This window comes from Myotis brandtii, unplaced genomic scaffold, assembly GCF_000412655.1.
Source record: "Myotis brandtii unplaced genomic scaffold, ASM41265v1 scaffold259, whole genome shotgun sequence".
Taxonomy (NCBI): domain Eukaryota; kingdom Metazoa; phylum Chordata; class Mammalia; order Chiroptera; family Vespertilionidae; genus Myotis; species Myotis brandtii.
The window spans coordinates 3658783-3678488 of record NW_005359840.1 but is presented as its reverse complement, the minus strand read 5'-3'; the positions used below and the strand labels follow the sequence as shown (position 1 = coordinate 3678488).

At 36.3% G+C, this 19706-nt stretch overlaps 1 protein-coding gene across 1 annotated transcript in view; it reads right to left on the bottom strand.

Moving 5' to 3' along the window:
• The window catches only part of DIAPH2 (diaphanous-related formin 2), a 550233-nt gene that overhangs the window by 366959 nt on the left and 163568 nt on the right, over positions 1-19706 (bottom strand). The window contains exons 13-14 of the mRNA XM_014541049.1: positions 9845-9943; positions 7629-7723 (exon numbers count right to left, since the gene is read on the bottom strand). Of these exons, the coding sequence (XP_014396535.1) occupies positions 7629-7723; positions 9845-9943 (194 nt within the window). The remainder of the gene's footprint in view (positions 1-7628; positions 7724-9844; positions 9944-19706) is intronic.

Genomic DNA, 19706 nt, shown 5'->3' with positions numbered 1-19706 from the left:
TTTCTAGTTTCTTGGGATATATTCCTAGAAGTGGGATCACTGGGTCAAATGGGAGTTCCATTTTTAACTGTTTGAGGAAACTCCATACTGTCTTCCATAGTGGCTGCACCAGTCTGCATTCCCACCAGCAGTGCACGAGCATTCCTTTTTCTCCACATCCTTGCCAGCATTTGGCATTTGTTGATTTGTTGATGATAGCCATTCTGACAGGTGTGAGATGGTACCTCACTGTCGTTTTGATTTGCATTTCTTGGAAGATTAGTGACTTTGAGCATGTTTTTATATGTATCTTGGCCTTCCTTATGTCCTCTTTCGAAAAGTATCTATTTAGGTCCATTGCCCATTTTTTTTATTGGGTTATCTTCCTTTTGTTAAGTTATATGAGTTCCCTGTAAATGTTGGAGATTAAACCCTTATCAGTGATAAATTGGCAAATATGTTCTCCCATGCAGTGGGCTTTCTTGTTTTCTTGATGGTTTCTTTTGCTGTGCAGAATCTTTTTATTTTGATGTAGTTCCATTTGTTTATTTTCTCTTTAGTTTCCATTGCCCTAGGACTGTGATGGCGAACCTATGACATGCGTGTCAGAGGTGACACGTGAACTCATTTTTTTGGTTGATTTTTCTTTGTCAAATGGCATTTGAATATATAAAATAAATATCAAAAATATAAATCTTTGTTTTACTATGGTTGCAAATATTAAAAAATTTCTATATGTGACAGGGCACCAGAGTTAAGTTAGGGTTTTTCAAAATGCTGAAAAACGCTGAGCTCAAAAGGTTCGCTATCACTGCCCTAGGAGCTGTATCGGTGAAGAAATTGCTTCGGCATATGTCTGAGATTTTGCTGCCTGTGGATTCCTCTAATATTTTTATGGTTTCCCATATTACGTTTAAGTCCTTTATCCATTTTCAGTTTATTTTTGTGTATGGTGTAAGTTGGTGTTCTCTTCATTTCAGCGTGAACAATACTTTGTAAATTTTCTTGTACTATAGGTCTCCTGGTAATCTTTCTTTTCTTTGAGATCTTTACCTTTTCTTTATTTTTGAAGGACAGCTTTTCCATGTGTAGTAGACTTGGTTGACAGTTTTTTTTTCTTTTAATATTTTTATATATCATCTCATAATCTCCTTGCCTGTACTATTCTCTTGAGAGAGAAATTTGTTGATGGTCCTCAAGGCTTTCTTCACTCTTTTTCATTCTTTATTTATTTTACTGGATAATTTAAAAAGACCTATCTCTCAGTTCACTCAGACATTCTTCCGCTTAATAGAGTGTGATATTAAATCTCTCTATTGAATTCTTCAGTTCAGTCAACTTTAGGATTTCTGTTTGGGTGTTTTTTTTTATGGCTACAATATCATTTTGTTCACCCATTGTTTTCCCATTTGTGTTTAGCTGTCTTTCTGTGTGTTCCTGTAGTTCACTGAACTCCTTTAAGATTATTCTGAATTCTCTTTCAGAAAATTCATAAACCTCCAAATTTTTAGGGTCAGGTGTTAGTCTTTATTATTTTTCTTGGTTGTACCATTTTTACCTGATTCTTTGTGATTTTTGACACCTTAAAATAGTATCTGCGCATTTGATTAAGTGGTTTCACTCTTCCAGATTTTACATGTTTGCTTCAGCATGTAAAGACCTCCACTTGTCAACTCACCTTGGGGTACTGGCTGTGTCGACTGGTAGTGTCTGGGGACAAGTAGGAATTATTATCATGATGAGGTCATTGCCTATTATCTGAGGTCAGACAGGGTGGGTTCCGCATTCTAGCCTGGGCCTGCTGGCTGGGTTCCGCAATCTAACAGGGCCACTGGGTAGACCCCCAAGGCCATTGGGGGCTACTGGCTGTGTTCCTTGGTCAGACAAGGCTACTAGGTGGGTTCTACAATCACCTCTGGTCATGTGAGGTCACAGGCTGTGTTCCCAGACAGATAGTACCACAGGTTGGACTCTGCCATTAGGCAGGGTTATGGTCTGGGTTCTGCAATTTCTCTTGGTTAGCGTGGGCCTTAGGCTGTGCTCCTTGAATGAATGGTGCTGCTGGCTGGACCATGTTCAGTTGGGGCCACAGGCTTTTCCCTGATGTTGGGCTGGCCCTCTGACTGGCCTTCACAATCAGGTAAGCCACTGAATGTGCTCCACGGTTGGGCAAGAACACTGATGAGCTCTCTGGTTGAGAGGGGGCTCCATCTGTACCCAGGTAGAGCCACAGGGTATAGTCCATAGTTGGGCATAAAACTGGTTGTGCTCACTGCCTGGGAAAGGCTATAGGCTGGACTGTGTCTTGGTGTTAGTGTAGGTTGGGCTCTGAGGCTGCCCAGAATCACTGTTCAGGCTTCTTGGTTATGCAGGACCAGAGTGCATGCTCAATAGTTGGGCAGGGTTGTAGGACGGACTTCACAGCTACCTGGGTTCTCTGGCCAGGCTTCTTGACCAGGTGAGACTACAGGCTATGATCAGCATGTGTGAAGGACTATAAATTAGCTCCCTGTCTGGGGATGACAGCAGAACAGGCTCCATGGCTGGTACAGCCATTGACTGGGGACTCGAATCAGGTAGAACTGCCAACTGAGCTCCCTGGCTAGATGGGGTCATCAAAGTAGCTCTGAGGATGGGCAGAGCTATAGGATGGGATCTCTTCTCAAGCAGTCCTGAAAGCAGTAATGTGGTCAACCAATATCTTAGTGATGGTTTCTCTATGCCCCATGCCCTTTTCTCCATCTATTTCTGATCCTCAATGGTCAGGCTCCACAGTTTCTGCCAATGAATGTCCATGAGGCGAGACCTGAGTGGGTCTTCCAGGAAGCATCCCATAATGTTGGTCTAGTTGGATGTCCACCTAGGGTTCTCTCTTTCCACTGGAGAAGCCATAGGCCCATGAAGGCCCTACTGGTGCAGCACTCTGCCAGATTGGGGAGGGGCAATATGGTCAGAATGTAGCTGAACCTCTTACCCTTCTAATGCAGTCCTTCTTGGTCTCTCTAGTTTAGGAGGGTGCATTTGAATCAACCCTAGGTCTGGGATTTTTATAATGGTGTCCTTTCTATGGATAGTTGTGAGGGGGAACTGAAGTTGAGAATGACTCATACCTACCATCTTGATTGGGAAACTTTCCTGTTCTAATTTCTAACCTTTTTGTTTGTGCCATGAACCCTTTATACCAGTTTATAGATCCGTTCTCCATAGAGAATAAGTATATAGAAATAAAAAAACAATTATATTGAAATATATATCAACATATTCAAAAAATAAGTTGTGATATCATGGATGTGCTTCTTGCTTAAAGCATTCAAAAATAAGATCTAGTGGCAGCTTTAATAACTAGTATAATTTTGAAGTAGTAATGACTACAAACAATACTTCGAGATATCTACCACAAATTTAATGTGATATGAAAATATTTATTATTTCTATTAGTGACAAAGTTAGAGATACTGATAATATTACTTTGGTATATTGCCCACATTGTTAATCAAATGAAATGTGAAATATCAGTTACAAGTAAAAGAAAATAGGATGCAGTATTGTTCACAACCAAATTCAGGAGCCCTGGAATTTTCCCAACGAGTCCCCAAAGGGGGCTGTGAACCCCTGGTTAGCAACCCCTGCGTTACAAATATCTTTGCAAGTTATTCTGCAACATTATTATACTACCGTCTCTGTTAACCATATTTTTTCTGCATATACTTTGTGAATATGACCACAAACTCCCTACCAACATGAATTTCCACAGCATTTAAGAATCATTTATAAGCAATAATGTTCCAAAATAGAGCATACTTTTATTTTTCCCTTAAGGCTTTAATTAACTTTTTGAAACTCTTAGTTTCATTTCTTTGTCAATGTTCTATATGTAAGTATGTCTACAGATATTTAATTTTTACCACTGATATCCTAAAAACACTAACTGGTCTGAGATTTTTCTCTCAATAGATCAAATTAAATTATCCTGAAGCAGATTTTCAAAGATGAAGTGACCCTACAAATCACCTAAATTTAGTGCACATTATTTGGAACTAACTCATAACTGCATCTATTAAAAGCTCCTCAATAATTTCAGGATATGATTACTTTTAAGTGTTTCTATGTGCTGTAAGTAGTTTTGGACATTTCAACTTCTTCCACATTGTAAACTCAGTTTCTAATTTAGACTTAGATATTTTTAAATAGAAGAGATATTAGTATTTTCATTTATTAATAACCTTAAAACTTGAGCTTGATCTTGCTAATTTTTATTTTATTTTATTAAGACATTTATCCTGCCAGACAACTAATAGAGTTTAGGTATTTGGCAGGAAAAGCCTATTGACCCACACTAGGAGAGAGAATACTGGTGTCAATTCCAGTCCCTCGAAAGTAATGTGTCCTTAATTGTTTTTTGTTGTTTTGTTGTTATGAGGAGACAACCACGCCACATGAGCAACAAACTACGTTTATGCATGGATGGAGTTGAGCACTGTAATCAACTAGAGCTTACAACAAAGTTAATCTGATGATACATATTTAATGTTATGCATTATCGATGTGCTACATGGTAATTAGACATAAATAGCAAACAGCTCCGATGAATGGCAAATTGATATTACTTTTGCATCACTGAAGCCAATGTTTCTGGGATGGGATGGAGAAGGAGACACTGGTGATTCTAATCTTTCTTCTTTCCGAGGGTGCGAGCACTCTTTTGGGTGCTGGAAACTGAAATAATTGTTTCAACCCAGGGATTTCCTGCTTACCAGAAGATACTGAGACATTTGATTGGTCTGGATAAACGCAACATTAACTTCAATAACCCAGGTGAGTTACTCACCAGTTGTGCCTTGTATGTATCCAAGCAGCGCAATTCCAATCATGCATACTAGTAAATTGTATGTTAAATTGTTTTCTACTACAATCATAACTAAGAAAATGAGTTTTGATTGAGAAGGCGAAGAAATGAGAGAAAATTATAGAGTATCTGGCAATGATTGAGAAGGAAAGCAGTCTGGGGTGGGGAAAGAAAAAGGCCTCAACAAAAAGCAGGCACAAAATTGGTGGGGCAAAGCATGCAAGGGGTAAAACATACAAATATGTGAAAACCAGTAAGAGGTAGAAGCTTAGAAAAGGGAAGGGAGATCTAGAAAAGAGGAAGAGACAAGACAGGCTCAGAGAAGCACAGGGTGTTACATGCACAAAAGAATCCTGGCAGGATCAGCACTTGGTGATTCTCCTTCACTCACCTTCCCAGAGTACAATCTAATAATAATGTGATTTCTTAAGCAGTTGTTTTGTCATGATGGATAAGATTAAGCCCACAAATTCAACAATTTAGAGGTAATTTACTACCATCTCTAAATTATAAGCAATTCATTCCTCCCAACTGGATCAATTTAAAGAGAGAAACAACTTTATATTATTTATGCTACAAAAATTCCAGGTAATACATTTTTATAGACACATGTTAAAAACGTGTTGCATAGTAAAGGGACACTTATAGCGACAATCTTTCTCTTCTTACATTCCCTAAAGAGGTGAAAACATGACTTAAAAATAGTTTTTAATGTTGCCAGGAAATAAATACCACAGTAGCATTCCGCATATTTACATTATTTATTTACCAAGGCATATGAAGAAAAAACTACACAGTTTTAATGGGTAGAATAAATGACTGCATTGATTAATTCTTCAAAATATGGTTCTATTTTACTATACTTGGGTTATACAGAAAAAAACTAGAAAGCTTCAATTATTAAGTAGGGGTCAGATATTTGTGTGATTTTTTTTATAATTTAAATTTAAACTTCCAATTGAAAAAAAGAGAGAACTAAGTCACATTTAGGCTTAATGCTGTCCTCATTCTGACTAGTGCACAGAGAAGCACGGGACAAAGGAGGACAGGAGACATGTGCTCAGCTCTGCATTTCCACTCACAGAACTATGGACTTGCTAGTTGCACAGAGAAAAACAGTTTTCTAAAAACAGTTTTCTAAAAATTTTACCACAAGGGGATTTTTACTGAGAATAATATACTGAGTGTGTCATGATAATGAAGAGCTTATATCAACTGACTAAACCTTAGTCCTATAGAAAGTGAACATATTTAAAACATATGCATAAGGTAAACTACGAAATGAAGGAACGGTAAACAATAATATAAACAGAGCCACTTTAAAACAGAGCCAGAGCTGCCATGTCAGAGAAACTGGCTTGTACATCTCATGACTTAAATCTTCAGGATGTTAAAACAGGGCAAAATAACCTTTGGATTGGCCTAAGCAACCTTGTGCCTTGAAAAAGACCTGTTTGCAAAGATAACAAGAAAGCAATTATTATGATTACTGGACTGATGACTACTGGATTAACAAAATAGCCAAAACAACAACAACAAAAACAACAAAAAACACTGTTTAGAATTAACACCACTATGTTTGTTTGTTATCTGTACCAATAGAAATGCCTTCCTCTACTAATGCAATTATTCCCCTTCCCTTTTCTCATAAACACTCATTGCCTTTGTCTCCAAACTGGAACACCAGTTGAGCTTCTGCCTGAATCAGTGTTTCCAGAATAGCTATTCTTAGTGATCTCAAATAAATACTTGTTTGCCTCTCACTTTGAAAGGTCTTTTACTTTTAGGTTAACAGAAATTCCATATAGACACAACCTGCTCAAATGACAAACACTGGTTCTCTGAGATTTAGAGACAGGCTGAGGAAGATATGGCACAATTATGACAGCATAAACTACCAGTCTTCTTAAAATCAAAGCAAATGGCATGGCTCAACAACAAACAACAAAAAACTACAATGACTGCCTTTCTACAGCAAATCTCTGCAGTGTTTCTTCCTAGAAATTAAAACAGACAGGGGCAGACATACCAAGAATTCTAATAATATGTTAGATTTCTAGAATAAAGCACTTTTTGGATGAAATCATCACAGTGGCCCTGTGATCTCAGATGACGATGCAGAGATAAAGCAAGCCAAACCTGTCTGCCCACAGGAGGCAGAATAATAGACTAGAAAGATCAATGGTTTTAGAGTCATGACAGACAGACATTGTTCTGAAGCCCAGCTCTGCTACTTTGCCCCTCACCAGCTATGTGACATGTGGCAATCTCTCTAAGCCTCAGTTTCCTTATTTGGGAAATGAGGATGTTAGTACTGATCTCATAAGATTGCTGTAGGAGTCAATGAAATGAAATATATCAAATGCTTGGCACAATGCCCAGCATACGTTCAGTGCCGAACAAAGGATAACTTTACCATTTACCCACTGATCCTGAGCAAGCTATTTAACCTGTTGGCCTCTTCTCTTTTACATCCATAAAATGATAATAACGGTATCTACTTTACAGAGTCACTATGATGATGACATACATGCAATTTTCTGTACAGTGAATAATAGGGAATGATATGTCTACATATGCATAAACTTAAATTAAAAACACACACACACATGTTTAATAAATGGAAGAAATAGAAACAGAACCTAGATCTTCTACGTTAAGTACTCTGACTATCAACACAGCTAGATACTCCTGATTGTATAATCCAAATATAGAAGAATATTTCCTTACAACTCCATTCTAGAAGACAGCAACGTAGGAATACCTGTGAAAATAAATTTTAAAAGGAAAATATGCAAGTTACCTGAATTAAGGCTTCAGTCAACAAGTCTTCATTGACCTCCAAAATAATGTTTTTTATATCTTCGTATGGCATACGATATGATCCAAGGAAGATAGCTAAAATAAAAATAGAGTTTATTAAAAACAGAACAGCATAAAATTTTTAACATCCTAATAAATACCTGATTCCCATTTCATAGACTTGAAACATGAAAATTCTGTAACTAATATTAATTTACAGAGTTATGAACAAACAAAAGTACCTCCCATTCAAAGTACTACACTACTACACTCATAAACACTCATTGCCTTTGTCTCCAAACTGGAACACCAGTTGAGCTTCTACCAGTAATAGGTAAAATGGCCTGTTATCACAGGATCTAATGTTTACAGCTAACATATTTATATACAAAATAAAATTCATACTAATAGTAGTGACAACTACATGTTTATGCATTTTAGATTGAGCTGATACAAAATGACCCATGAAAAGTTAGAGATTTGATTTCAAGTGGGCCTTTTAATTCAAAGTAGAATTCAGTGTGGAGATTGTCAGATGCATCCAACACAGTACTTCTCAGGAATGACAATAAAGTAACCAAATACAAGAAAAGCATATCAAGTTATATAGCATTTCTCCCATATAGGAAATAATTAAAGGGTCTGAACATCATTGCTCTCTGCATTCCTGCTGACATTCACGTGCTACACTAATAGTTGCTTTATATGTTGAATCACAATTTCCCTTGTCAACATCTTCTTAATTAAATACATATTCTGTCATATTAAAATAATTCAATAAATTATACTCAGAAAAGCTTATGCTTACTCAGAAAGTATTTTTCAATAATACATTATACTTTAGCCTCCACTACACATACCTTTGAAAGAACATTTGTTTGTTCTTATCACCAGAACAGGAATATATTCCTAAGAATTTTTTTTCATGTAAAGGTCCCTATGACTTCTCTGGCACTTAAAAAAAATCCATACTGTCTAGGTACATTATTACCTAGATGTCAACACCAAGTGGGATCTCCATAATCAAAATTAATAATGTTGACAGATATCAACTAGCAATTAAGATAATACTGTGTTTTAAAAAACACACAACACTAAACATCCACTTTATAAAGAAAATGTACTACTGGCAGGTGTGTCTCAATTGGTGAGCGCTGATCTGTGCACCAAGAGGTCAATGGTTAAATTCCTGGTCAGGGCACATGCCCAGGTTATGGGTTGGATTCCCAGTAGGGTGTGTTGCAGGAGGCAGCTGGTTGATGTTTCTCTCTCTCTCTCTCTCTATCTCTCTCTCTCTCTCTTTCCCTTTCTCTCCCTCCCTCCCTCCCTCCCTGCTCCCTTCCTCTCTCTCTTAAAAAAATCAATGAAAACATATTTACGAAAAAAATGTACCATCAGATAAGCATCATACACATTCACAATAGCTATTTGGAGACTGCTATTCCGACAGCAACATTCCGGCTGACAGGAGAATGATGAGCTGTTTATTTCAATCGGATTCCCTATAGCACGTTTTTTAACAAAAGAAACTCCTATGGCATCTCTGTGCGCAATTAGAAATGCTTGATGTGTTGAAATTTCTCATGCAGAGTGTTTTAGTATTCTCAGAATATAAACACAGTCTACTGTGGTGACAAAGAATGCTAAATTCAATACAGAGGGGGAAATTTGTCAAAGTAAAACATAAGGCCTACTTAAATGAAGACGGCTTTAACTGTCCGGCTGCTTTAATGAAAGTATACTTAAGGGCTGACTGGTTTGTAAAAGGTTTTAAGGTTTAGTAACCAGTTTTAAAGTGCAGTGGTTAACCATTTATCTAGCTCCCATCACGATTACTTCAAACGTAAAGGAGGATCAGAAAAGGATTTGCCCAATGGGACTAGTGAATACGCTAAACCTGTCACTGCCAAGCCGAGGCAGAAGGAAAACAAAACTCTTTACAGCTCTGCCACAGGTCTCACTGGTCCTCTGACAAGGTCGAATTATCAGCACTTTCCAAAACTTTATTATTCATACATTTCGTCAAACCTGAGGAAGACTAAATTATGGTGGCCTCCTATTCTGGCTGAACCACAAAAAGGAAAACCAAATCATGTTTACACAGAATTGTGTTTCTGGTAGATGCTAAACATGCCTGTTCGAAGAAGTTACAACTTTGTTTAAATCCATTCAATAACCACCCTCTCACCACCATCCTATACACGAAATAGCACATACACAGATTCTGGGCCGTTTTGGGATCCAAAACTCTCAGCTCTTTCACCCTCTTCTTGGTAGGTTGGGGCTTCTCCTCCAAAGCTTCTGCATTCTTTTGAACTGAAAGAAAAATGTTGATTCATAAACAATAATGGCGCTAATCCAAATGCACGGAATAACATTACTAAGGCATATTAACTACATTAATAAAGTGCATGCGAAAATCAATAAATGTGTTTATTTCATTAGTTCAAGGAAGAGGATAAACATAAAAATATAGACTTGTTTAGAGGTTTCCCAACAAATTAAATATCAGCACTTAAGCAGAAAAGATAAGCCAAATAGAACCAAAAATCAATTGCTGCTTCTTAACTAATGTGCAACATTAATTACTCCTTTACCAGGTACCTAGAAGCAGCACTGGAATTAAATATATAGTAAAATCTCCCTAATTTGGACTAATTGAGGAAAAAGACATGCATTTATCCTAACATGCTAAAATTTAGGCATCCCTTTAATTCAGTGAAATTGCTTTGAAGTACCTAAGGTAACTTAACTGCTAAACAGGTTGCCATATAAAAATTCCTGCTGAGACTGATCTGAAGAATAGAAATGAACCATTTGCAACTTGCACAACAGTAGCACCCATTTGCTTAAACATAATTAACAAACCTCAGAGACAGGTCTTTTGAGTAAGTTAGCTTTCTCCCTCACCATTTTTTAGTACTGTTTGCTTTCTTAGAAAAGAAGATATATTTATGCTGTATTCAAAAGGTAATCCTATAGTTCATAAAGAATTCAAATGACCTGAAACTGTGTAGAGTGGTAGTTCCAAGGAGTGGCTTTAGCTCCCCATTACCTCCATCAGCCCTCCCCCAAATAAGCCATCCCAAAAACCAAAGTAAAAGGCAACTTGGCCAGCTGGCTGCTATGAAAATGAAGCTTTATGGCAGGCGAATCCCTAAACCATCCAATACAGAAATTCAGCAGCTACCATTGTATTCACTCATGTGTTACCAGTTTACTTCTAATATAAAAATAAGTTTTTAGGTAATGGGGCCATAAAAAAATGAGTAAAGTAAAGCCAACATTTTTGTTTGATCAAGTGAAATGATATACTCTTGCCCCCAAACTCATGTTCCTAAATTTCATCACTCAATTATATAGTCATAATCCTGCTCTTTATTACTTTAAATTTTGAGGCAATAATTATCTTTAGTATTTTAAGTTATCTGACTTTAGTACAGAGATCACAAAGGAGTTACTGATTTTCATTAGAGGAAAAATCAACACAACCACAGTACATTTTGCTTAGCTATGTGTTCACAGATGTTAGCATCTGGAAAACTTTCTGGACATATTACAGAAGGTATCAAAATACTACAGGTCCATTAAGACCAACTTTTTTTTCATGGTGCAAAATACATGAAAATCAAATAACTTACTATAAAATAAATTATCTGAATAACTAAAGTCCTAACAGTTCTAAACTTTACCAGTATCACCAACCTAAAATGACTTAGAGTCTAAGGAGACTAGATAGTAATTACACTTAAAAATCATAATCTTTTTCAGAGATGACAAGTAATTTGCCATCTTTACTCAACACAATAGTTATTGCTAGTGCTGGAAGAAAAATGACTTTTTTTCAAAAAATATTTCATTGATTTTTTACAGAGAGGAAGCAAGAGGGATAGAGAGTTAGAAACATCGATGAGAAAGAAACATTGATCAGCTGCCTCCTGCATGCCCCCTACTGGGGATCAAGCCTGCAACCAAGGTACATGCCCTCGACCAGAATCGAACCCGGGACCCTTCAGTCCACAGCCCGACGCTCTATCCACTGAGCCAAACCGGTCAGGGCAAGAAAAATGACTTTTAATGTATTTCTTTTAAAATCATCACATATGTTCCTCAAATGATCTTTCTAAGAGCACAGAGTCTTTCCTATGCAATCATCAGCATTTTAATTGATTCAATTTTCAAGCCACCCCCAGCTTAAGACAACTATATAAAGAAATGACAGTCCAAGAGTCATTCCCTTTGTCAATAAAAAAATTATTATCTGAATCATACTGAAATTACTTCTAAAATCATTCATTAGTTTTAACCCAAAGTAATAGCCAAGACAACTGTCCTAATTTCTCGATATGTTTTAAACCCCATTACAGGAGACTGATTAAGCAAGTATATATAGGATAAAAATACTGTAGCATGAAGGATACATTAAGATTATTCTGCAAACTAACAGCCTCCTGATTATCCTAGACAGACATAATGCTCATTTTGTATGCCTCATTTTTGCATTTTTCATTAAAATAGACTTCATCCTCTCTCCTCTTTAAATGAACAAGTTATTTAAAATTAAGATTAGATGTCTCAAATATCTAGAGTTCACAGTTTTGTTTTTTGAATCCTACTATATTTCTCTTGTATTATGTATGCAATTTGGCTTCATCCTGGGTTCAAGAAATGGTAAGAATTCCATGAGTGGGTGCTACTGTTCTGAGAATTACTAGAGAAAAGCTAGTTTAAAATAGCCTCTTAATTAGACAGACTTTCACAAACAATAATGGTTCGTGATCATTAGATATTGCCCAGTGGCTGTTACTGCCCTTTGCTTTCTTGTCTCTAAAAGCATCCTTAGCAATCACAACCACAGGCTTGGTAGAGAATTTGAAGAGAGGCAATGATACATAAAATTTACCTAACTAGTATTAAAGGCTTCATATATTAAAATTTTCCTGTTTTCATAATGACTACAAAATGCCATTTGTCCTACTAGGCTTTTATTCCATATATGTTTCTAATGCTCACAAAACTTTAATATCCCATAACTTGATTAAAAAATGAACAATTACATAACTTGATTAAAACTTGAATTGTTATTTCTCCAAAGAAGACATACAAATGGCCATCAGATATAGGAAAATATGTTCAACATCATTAATCATGAGGAAAATGCAAATCAAAATTACAATATCACCTCACATCTGTTAGGATGGCTATTATTTAAAAAAAAGATGTGTTAGTGAGGATGTGGAGAAATTGAAACCTGTGTACATTGTTGGTAGGAATATAAAATGGTGCAGCCTCTCTAGAAAAAAGTATGACAATTTCTCAAATAATGAAAGATAGTGGTACCATATGACCCAGCAATCAATTCTGGGTACATATCCAAAAAAACTGAAATCAGGATCTCAAAGAAATATCTGCATTCCCATGTATACTGCAGCATTATTCACAATAGCCAAAATATGGAAACAACCTATATGTCCATTAAGGAATGAATGAATAAAGAAGAGGTGACACACACACAAAATGGAATATTATTTGGCCTTTATGAATAAGGAAATCCCACCTATGAACCTAGAAGACATGTTAACTGTAATAAGTGAACCACAGAAGGATCAATGCTTATATAAGTAATCTAAATGCTTTATGTAAATGCTTTAAATTACTTATATTAGCAATCTAAAATGTAAAACTCATGGAAATAAAGAGTAGAATGGTGGTTGCCAGGGGTTGGAGGGTGGGGGGAATAGAGAGCTGCTGTTCAAATGGAATAAAGTTTCAGTTATATAAGATGAATAAGTTCTAGAGATCTGCAGCACACCATTGTATCTACAGTCTACAATACTATACTGTACACTTAAAAAACGTTAAGAAGGTATACCTCTGATTAAATGTGCATATAACAATAAAATATAAATTATTTAAAAACTTAAAATAAATTATAGAGATTCTATAATTATTTGAAATTACTTTGATGCGACTGAAGAGATTTTAAACTTCAACACAAAAACTCAAGAACTGATTTAGTCATCAATGGCTCTATGGTCCGCAGGCCCAAAATGAGACCTCCAGTCAATGCAATCTCTCACTGAGCATAAGAAAAGCCATATAGCCACTACGTTTGAATCCAATGGATTGAATTAATTTGGGTTCATAAATTGGCACAGCTAACTGACCAACAATACTGAAACATTATAAAATACTGTCGGTAGGAAGATAATGATATAATAATAAAGCATTTGTATTATTATTAAAGATATGCTAACATCAAGATACTCATTATCTAAGGTAAAATGCCCACTGAGCATTCTTCTATTTCCTTTAATTCATGGATTTTTACATGCAACTGTAGTATAAATTTATTCCTTTACAACTGAGGGATTTTCATCAGCGTAAATAAAGTAAACATGATTATATTCTTTCCCCAATCAAATTTAGGCAATATTCAGAAATTTCCTATTAATTTCCACTATCCCAGTGGATGCATAGAACATGTGACAAAATGTGTAATTTGTAGCAAATATTAAGATATTAGAAATGGGCAACATTGAGTGATTTGCACAGTGATAACTAATCATAAATAATACAAATTTTATAACTATTTTAATTTATTTAAAAATTCCAGTAAGAAAGATTGATTGCTAAAGTCAGAATACTAGTCATTCATTCATTTATTCATTCTTTCACCAGCAAATACTTGTCACCTTCACAATGTGTTAGCCTAGCATGAGTGTACAATTGTACACAAGACTGAAATATCTACTCATACTCTTAAATACATGGTTATATGTAAACTCCTAATTATGGCAGTATCTCTAAAAGATATTTAGCATCCATAATTTTCTTATCAATAACAATATATCTTAAATTAATACGTACATATCACTAATAAAATCTCTTCTTGCTGTTGATAGCCATAGTTCCACATTAGAGAATATTGCATCTCTTAATCAGCATCATCTGATGTGTCACATCATATTATAAGGATTATGTGGAGAAGTGACACTTTCTATTAAGTGTACTATATATAAAGCCAGGGTAAATAATGCTAACAGTAGTGTCAAAACCATACTAAAAATATATGTAAGTTCATGTACATATATATGTATAATCAATAAGTAAATGCCCAACTGCTGTTTTACATATATCACATAAATATAGGGATTGTGATCTCCCTGCATAAATACATATTTTATCCACATGTATACAATTCCAGAAGTGATTCTAATTATATTCTATACTCTAATATTGTTTTCCTGTATGAGTTGAAATAGGTGTTATTTTAACTCAATTAATAAGTCAATGTTAAAATGAGTGCAAGTATGATAACAGCTGGCAGGGGAAATCTATAATTTCTATGTGCAATAGCTACAATGATTTTTTTAAATTTAATTGTTATTTTCCACTCTTTTGTAAAAATCTTTACCCTTGCATTTCTGAAGATATCATACAAACCACTGAAAATAAGCAAACGATTACATATACATATCTATACACATACATATTATAAAGATGTATAATACACATATATGCAACATACAAAAGAAGAAATTGTAATATTAATGATAATAACTATAACAATAATAATAGTGGCAGTAGTACTACTACTAGTAGTAACCACAACCACAATCATCACAACCACCACCAAAGTCAACTTTTATTAAATACTAGAGGCCCAATGCATGAAATTCGTGCACTCGTGGGGAGGATTCCTCAGCCCGGATTGCAATAGGGCACAGGCCAGGCTGAGGGACCCCACCAGTGCATGATCGGGGCTGGGGAGGGACATGGGAGAGCTCCAGGGCGTGTCTGGCCCATCTCGCTCAGTCCTGATAAGTCGAACCCCAGCAGCAAGCTAACCTACCAGTCGGAGCGTCTGCCACCTGGTGGTCAGTGCACATCATAGCAACTGGTCGACAGGTTGGCCATCTGCCCCCCTGGTGGTCAGTGTACGTCACAGCGAGCAGTTGAGTGGCCTTAGCATATCATTAGCATATTATGCTTTGATTTGGTGAATGGCCGGTCAGACACTTAGCATATTAGGCTTTTGTTATATAGGATATGCTCTGTAGAGTAGCGCAACAGAAGTGTGCTGGGGCCAGAAATATATGCTCTGTGCCTGACACTAATTTAATTTTATATCACCTTATACAATTGGTATTAGTATTGTCATTTCACAAAGGAGAAAACTATAGAACAGGAAAATTAACTCATTTGCCCAAGATCATATAGCAAGTAACAGAAAAATGCTCAATTTTACCAGTAATCAGGGAAATGCAAATGAAAACAACCAATGAAATACTATTTCACAGACATCAAATTGGAAATAACAAAAACATTTCATAAATGCATGTATGGATGAGGAGGCAGGGTATTGATTGTGCCAACAGGAGCAGTAAAAATTAGACCAACAACCTTAAAATACACATTTATTAACATCTAATATATTTAAGATGTGTCGTTCATAATTATAACCCAATCCTTCCACTTGTATGCCAAAAGGTCAAGGAGACAAGATGTTCACTGTCACAATGCTTACAACAGTACAAAACTAAAAACAACCCACATGTCAGAGGTTATGAAATGGATAAACTGTGGAATATTCGATAAAACAGACTACCAGTAACTCAAGTGAGGGGCTGTCTATTAATTCTGAAAGTCTATTATATAATAAAGCAGATTTTCCAAATGCATATGTTAAAAAATTGACAAATTAGTTTACCTATTTTTACTTATATAGACACGTTTGTGTAATTAAAATTAAGTATGTATGGAAAGTTAATTTCACTGAAAAGTTTTTCATATGAATTACTGCAACTTTAAATTTACAATGAATAGGTCTAGTAAATGTGTGCCTTCACCAGTCACCTCAAGTAAACAAATGCATGCAGCTGGGGCATGGATTAGCACACGTGGGAACATCAGCCAGCACCCATTAAAACTGCTGCAGAAATTCACTCCACTCAACAGAATCAATTACCATGAGCAATGCAGTGTGATCATGTGCTGATAATTCCCGAACACTGTTTATGAGAAGCGACTCTTGGATTTAAATATGTAGACTATAAATGTAGATATGTAATATTTATTTATGTCGGTGAAATTACTATAGTGTTTTTTTCCAACATCTGGCCTATTCGCTAAAATCTGTTTAAAATAACAGTGAATTAATAACAAAAACCAACCTATTCAATTATAAGCAAATATTGGTTTAAAAGCATTTTTACATGAACTGTGTGCTAATTTTCACATATGCATATGGACTGGAAATTTTGTCCGTTAAATCCAAACTCTGGCCGTAACCGGTTTGGCTCAGTGGATAGAGTGTCGGCCTGCGGACTGAAAGGTCCCAGGTTCGATTCCGGTCAAGGGCATGTACCTTGGTTGCGGGCAAATCCCCAGTAGTGGGTGTGCAGGAGGCAGCTGATCGATGTTTCTCTCTCATCGATGTTTCTAGCTCTCTATCTCTCTCCCTTCCTCTCTGTAAAAAATCAATAAAATATATTTTAAAAAAAATCCAAACTCTGTTAAATAGAGGTCCACAAATGGAGGCATTACTATATAATGAAATACGAATCTGCATTTACAGTGACTGTACTACAGCTAAATATTTCAGCAGAGATAGATCCCAAATATGATGCTGAATGGAAAAATAAAAGTGGTAGAAAATGATGCAATTGCATTCATCTAAATCAGCGGTTCTCAACCTGTGGGTCGCGACCCCTTTGGGGGTCGAACGACCCTTTCACAGGAGTCGCCTAAGACCATCGGAAAAGACATATATAATTACATATTGTTTTTGTGATCAATCACTATGCTTTAATTATGTTCAATTTGTAACAATGAAATTGGGGGTCACCACAACATGAAGAACTGTATTAAAGGGTCATGGCATTAGGAAGGTTGAGAACCACTGATCTAAATAAAAAATAAAGTGCAAACTAATCTTATGTACTATATTGCTTATAAATGAGTATGTAAGCTTATTATCCTATATAATAAAGAGCTAATATGCTAATTAGACTGAACAGCAGAACGAACACTGGACGACCATCCAGATGACCTTCAGGATGAAGCCGGGGCTACAAGGGCTAGCCAGGGCTGCAGGGGCCGGCTGGGGCTGCAAGGGCCAAGCCCCTTGCATGAATTTCATGCATCAGGCCTCTGTTAAAATTATAAAAACATGGAACAGATACTCAGCAGATTATTTACAGTGCTTGTCTTGGGGGAGCAAGGTGACATTGGAACAAGTAGCACCCTAGAAATATCTACTTTATCTCTAATGTTTTATTTCTTTAAAACCAAAGACCTACAGTACATATGACAAAATGTTAATATTTGCTTACCCTGGGAGGCTGATACATGGGTGTTAGCTATATTAGCTTGCCAATGTCTATTTTTGCAACATAAAAATGAAAAAGATATGACTAAATTACATAAATATACCCATCCCTTTTTATAGTGTATAAACTGTTAGCTTTGGCAATCCCAAAGACCAAGTGTAGCTAGCAATCAGAAACAATAGGGGAGAGAATAATAAAAAAAATACGGGTAAAAATTAGTCAGCATGGTAAGCAAGCACAATTTCTTTTAAATTGTTTTTAAATCCATTTTGTGAGAAATAACACATTTGTTTACCAAACCTTGGGAGGAAAAGCTGATGCAGTATGGAGTAGGAGACTGTGTTTCCGACTCCCTTTACATGTCGCATAGCACAGCTGTGAAGTGTCCCTTCTCTGTTGCCTACAGCTGTGCACTAACTCAGGCGTCCCACAGAAAGGTAGATTTCATTCTAACACCTGCATAGTACCTGAAGCCATAGGAATGGCATTACCAGGGGTGTTCCGGAAGTTTAGAGCACATTAAACAAGAGTAATGGTTCTAATGGCGGGAATCACACACACATACTTTGTAATGATTTCCTAATTAAGGAACAAATCTTACTGGTTGTAGTTTAGACAAGAACCCCCCAAATCAGGCAGCACATGTAACTGCAAATTAACATCTGCATAACTAATATACTTGCACACCTGTTCATTAAGCCAATTACTGAACATCGCTAAATGTCACCAGAACAAGATGTTTAATAACGTGTAATAGCTAATGTATATTTTCAATTGGGCCTCAATAGCCCAGCAGGTAATGTATATCTTAGGAAGGACAAATAAAGTTAGCTTTCAGGTTTTAGGGAGAATTTCCCTTGTATGAAGAGATGATTTAAATACCAAAACTGAAGTATGATGTTAACCTCAACCTGGTATTTGACAAATGAGGTTGTGAGAATTCCTGTAATCTTGAACCTATGTGAAGTACCTTACTCAGGCTATAAATAATCCCTTTACAGGCAGGTTGGCTTTGGCTTTATAAGTATGATGTTTTTCTGGCCATCTCATGCACTCAGAGAACCTCTCATTATGCTAAATGTCCGAATTGATGTCAAAAACCAGTAAGTCCAGCAACAAACCCTAAGGCAGTGGTTCTCAACCTTCTGGCCCTTTAAATACAGTTCCTCATGTTGTGACCCAACCATAAAATTATTTTCGTTGCTACTTCATAACTGTAATGTTGCTACTGTTATGAATCGTAATGTAAACATCTGATATGCAGGATGGTCTTAGGCGACCCCTGTGAAAGGGTCGCTTGACCGCCAAAGGGGTCTCGACCCACAGGGTGAGAACCACTGCCCTAAGGGCTATGTATGTCAAAGAGTAGTACTAAGAAAAACACACCAGTAGAAATCAGTATGATAATACCTAGTAGCACCAGGCTGATGGAGAATTTCTTGCTGAGAATACAGTCCAGATATTCATCATATCTAGGCTTTTCTATTCAATGTGGTCCATCTCAGACTGATACAATTCTGCACACAATTTAGTTTAACCTTGCTTGACAAGACTGAACAAAATAACACCCCAAAATACTAGGTGTACTGGTTAATAATAGCAGATTTTATAATAAAAGAAAACACCATAATTTCAAGATAAACATCAAAAGTGCTTTATTCAAAGTAATGTCCATCGCTAGCTACACATTTCCCCATCTTTCACGTAATTTGTGGATACCGTCCCAATAGAACTTTTCTTGTTTT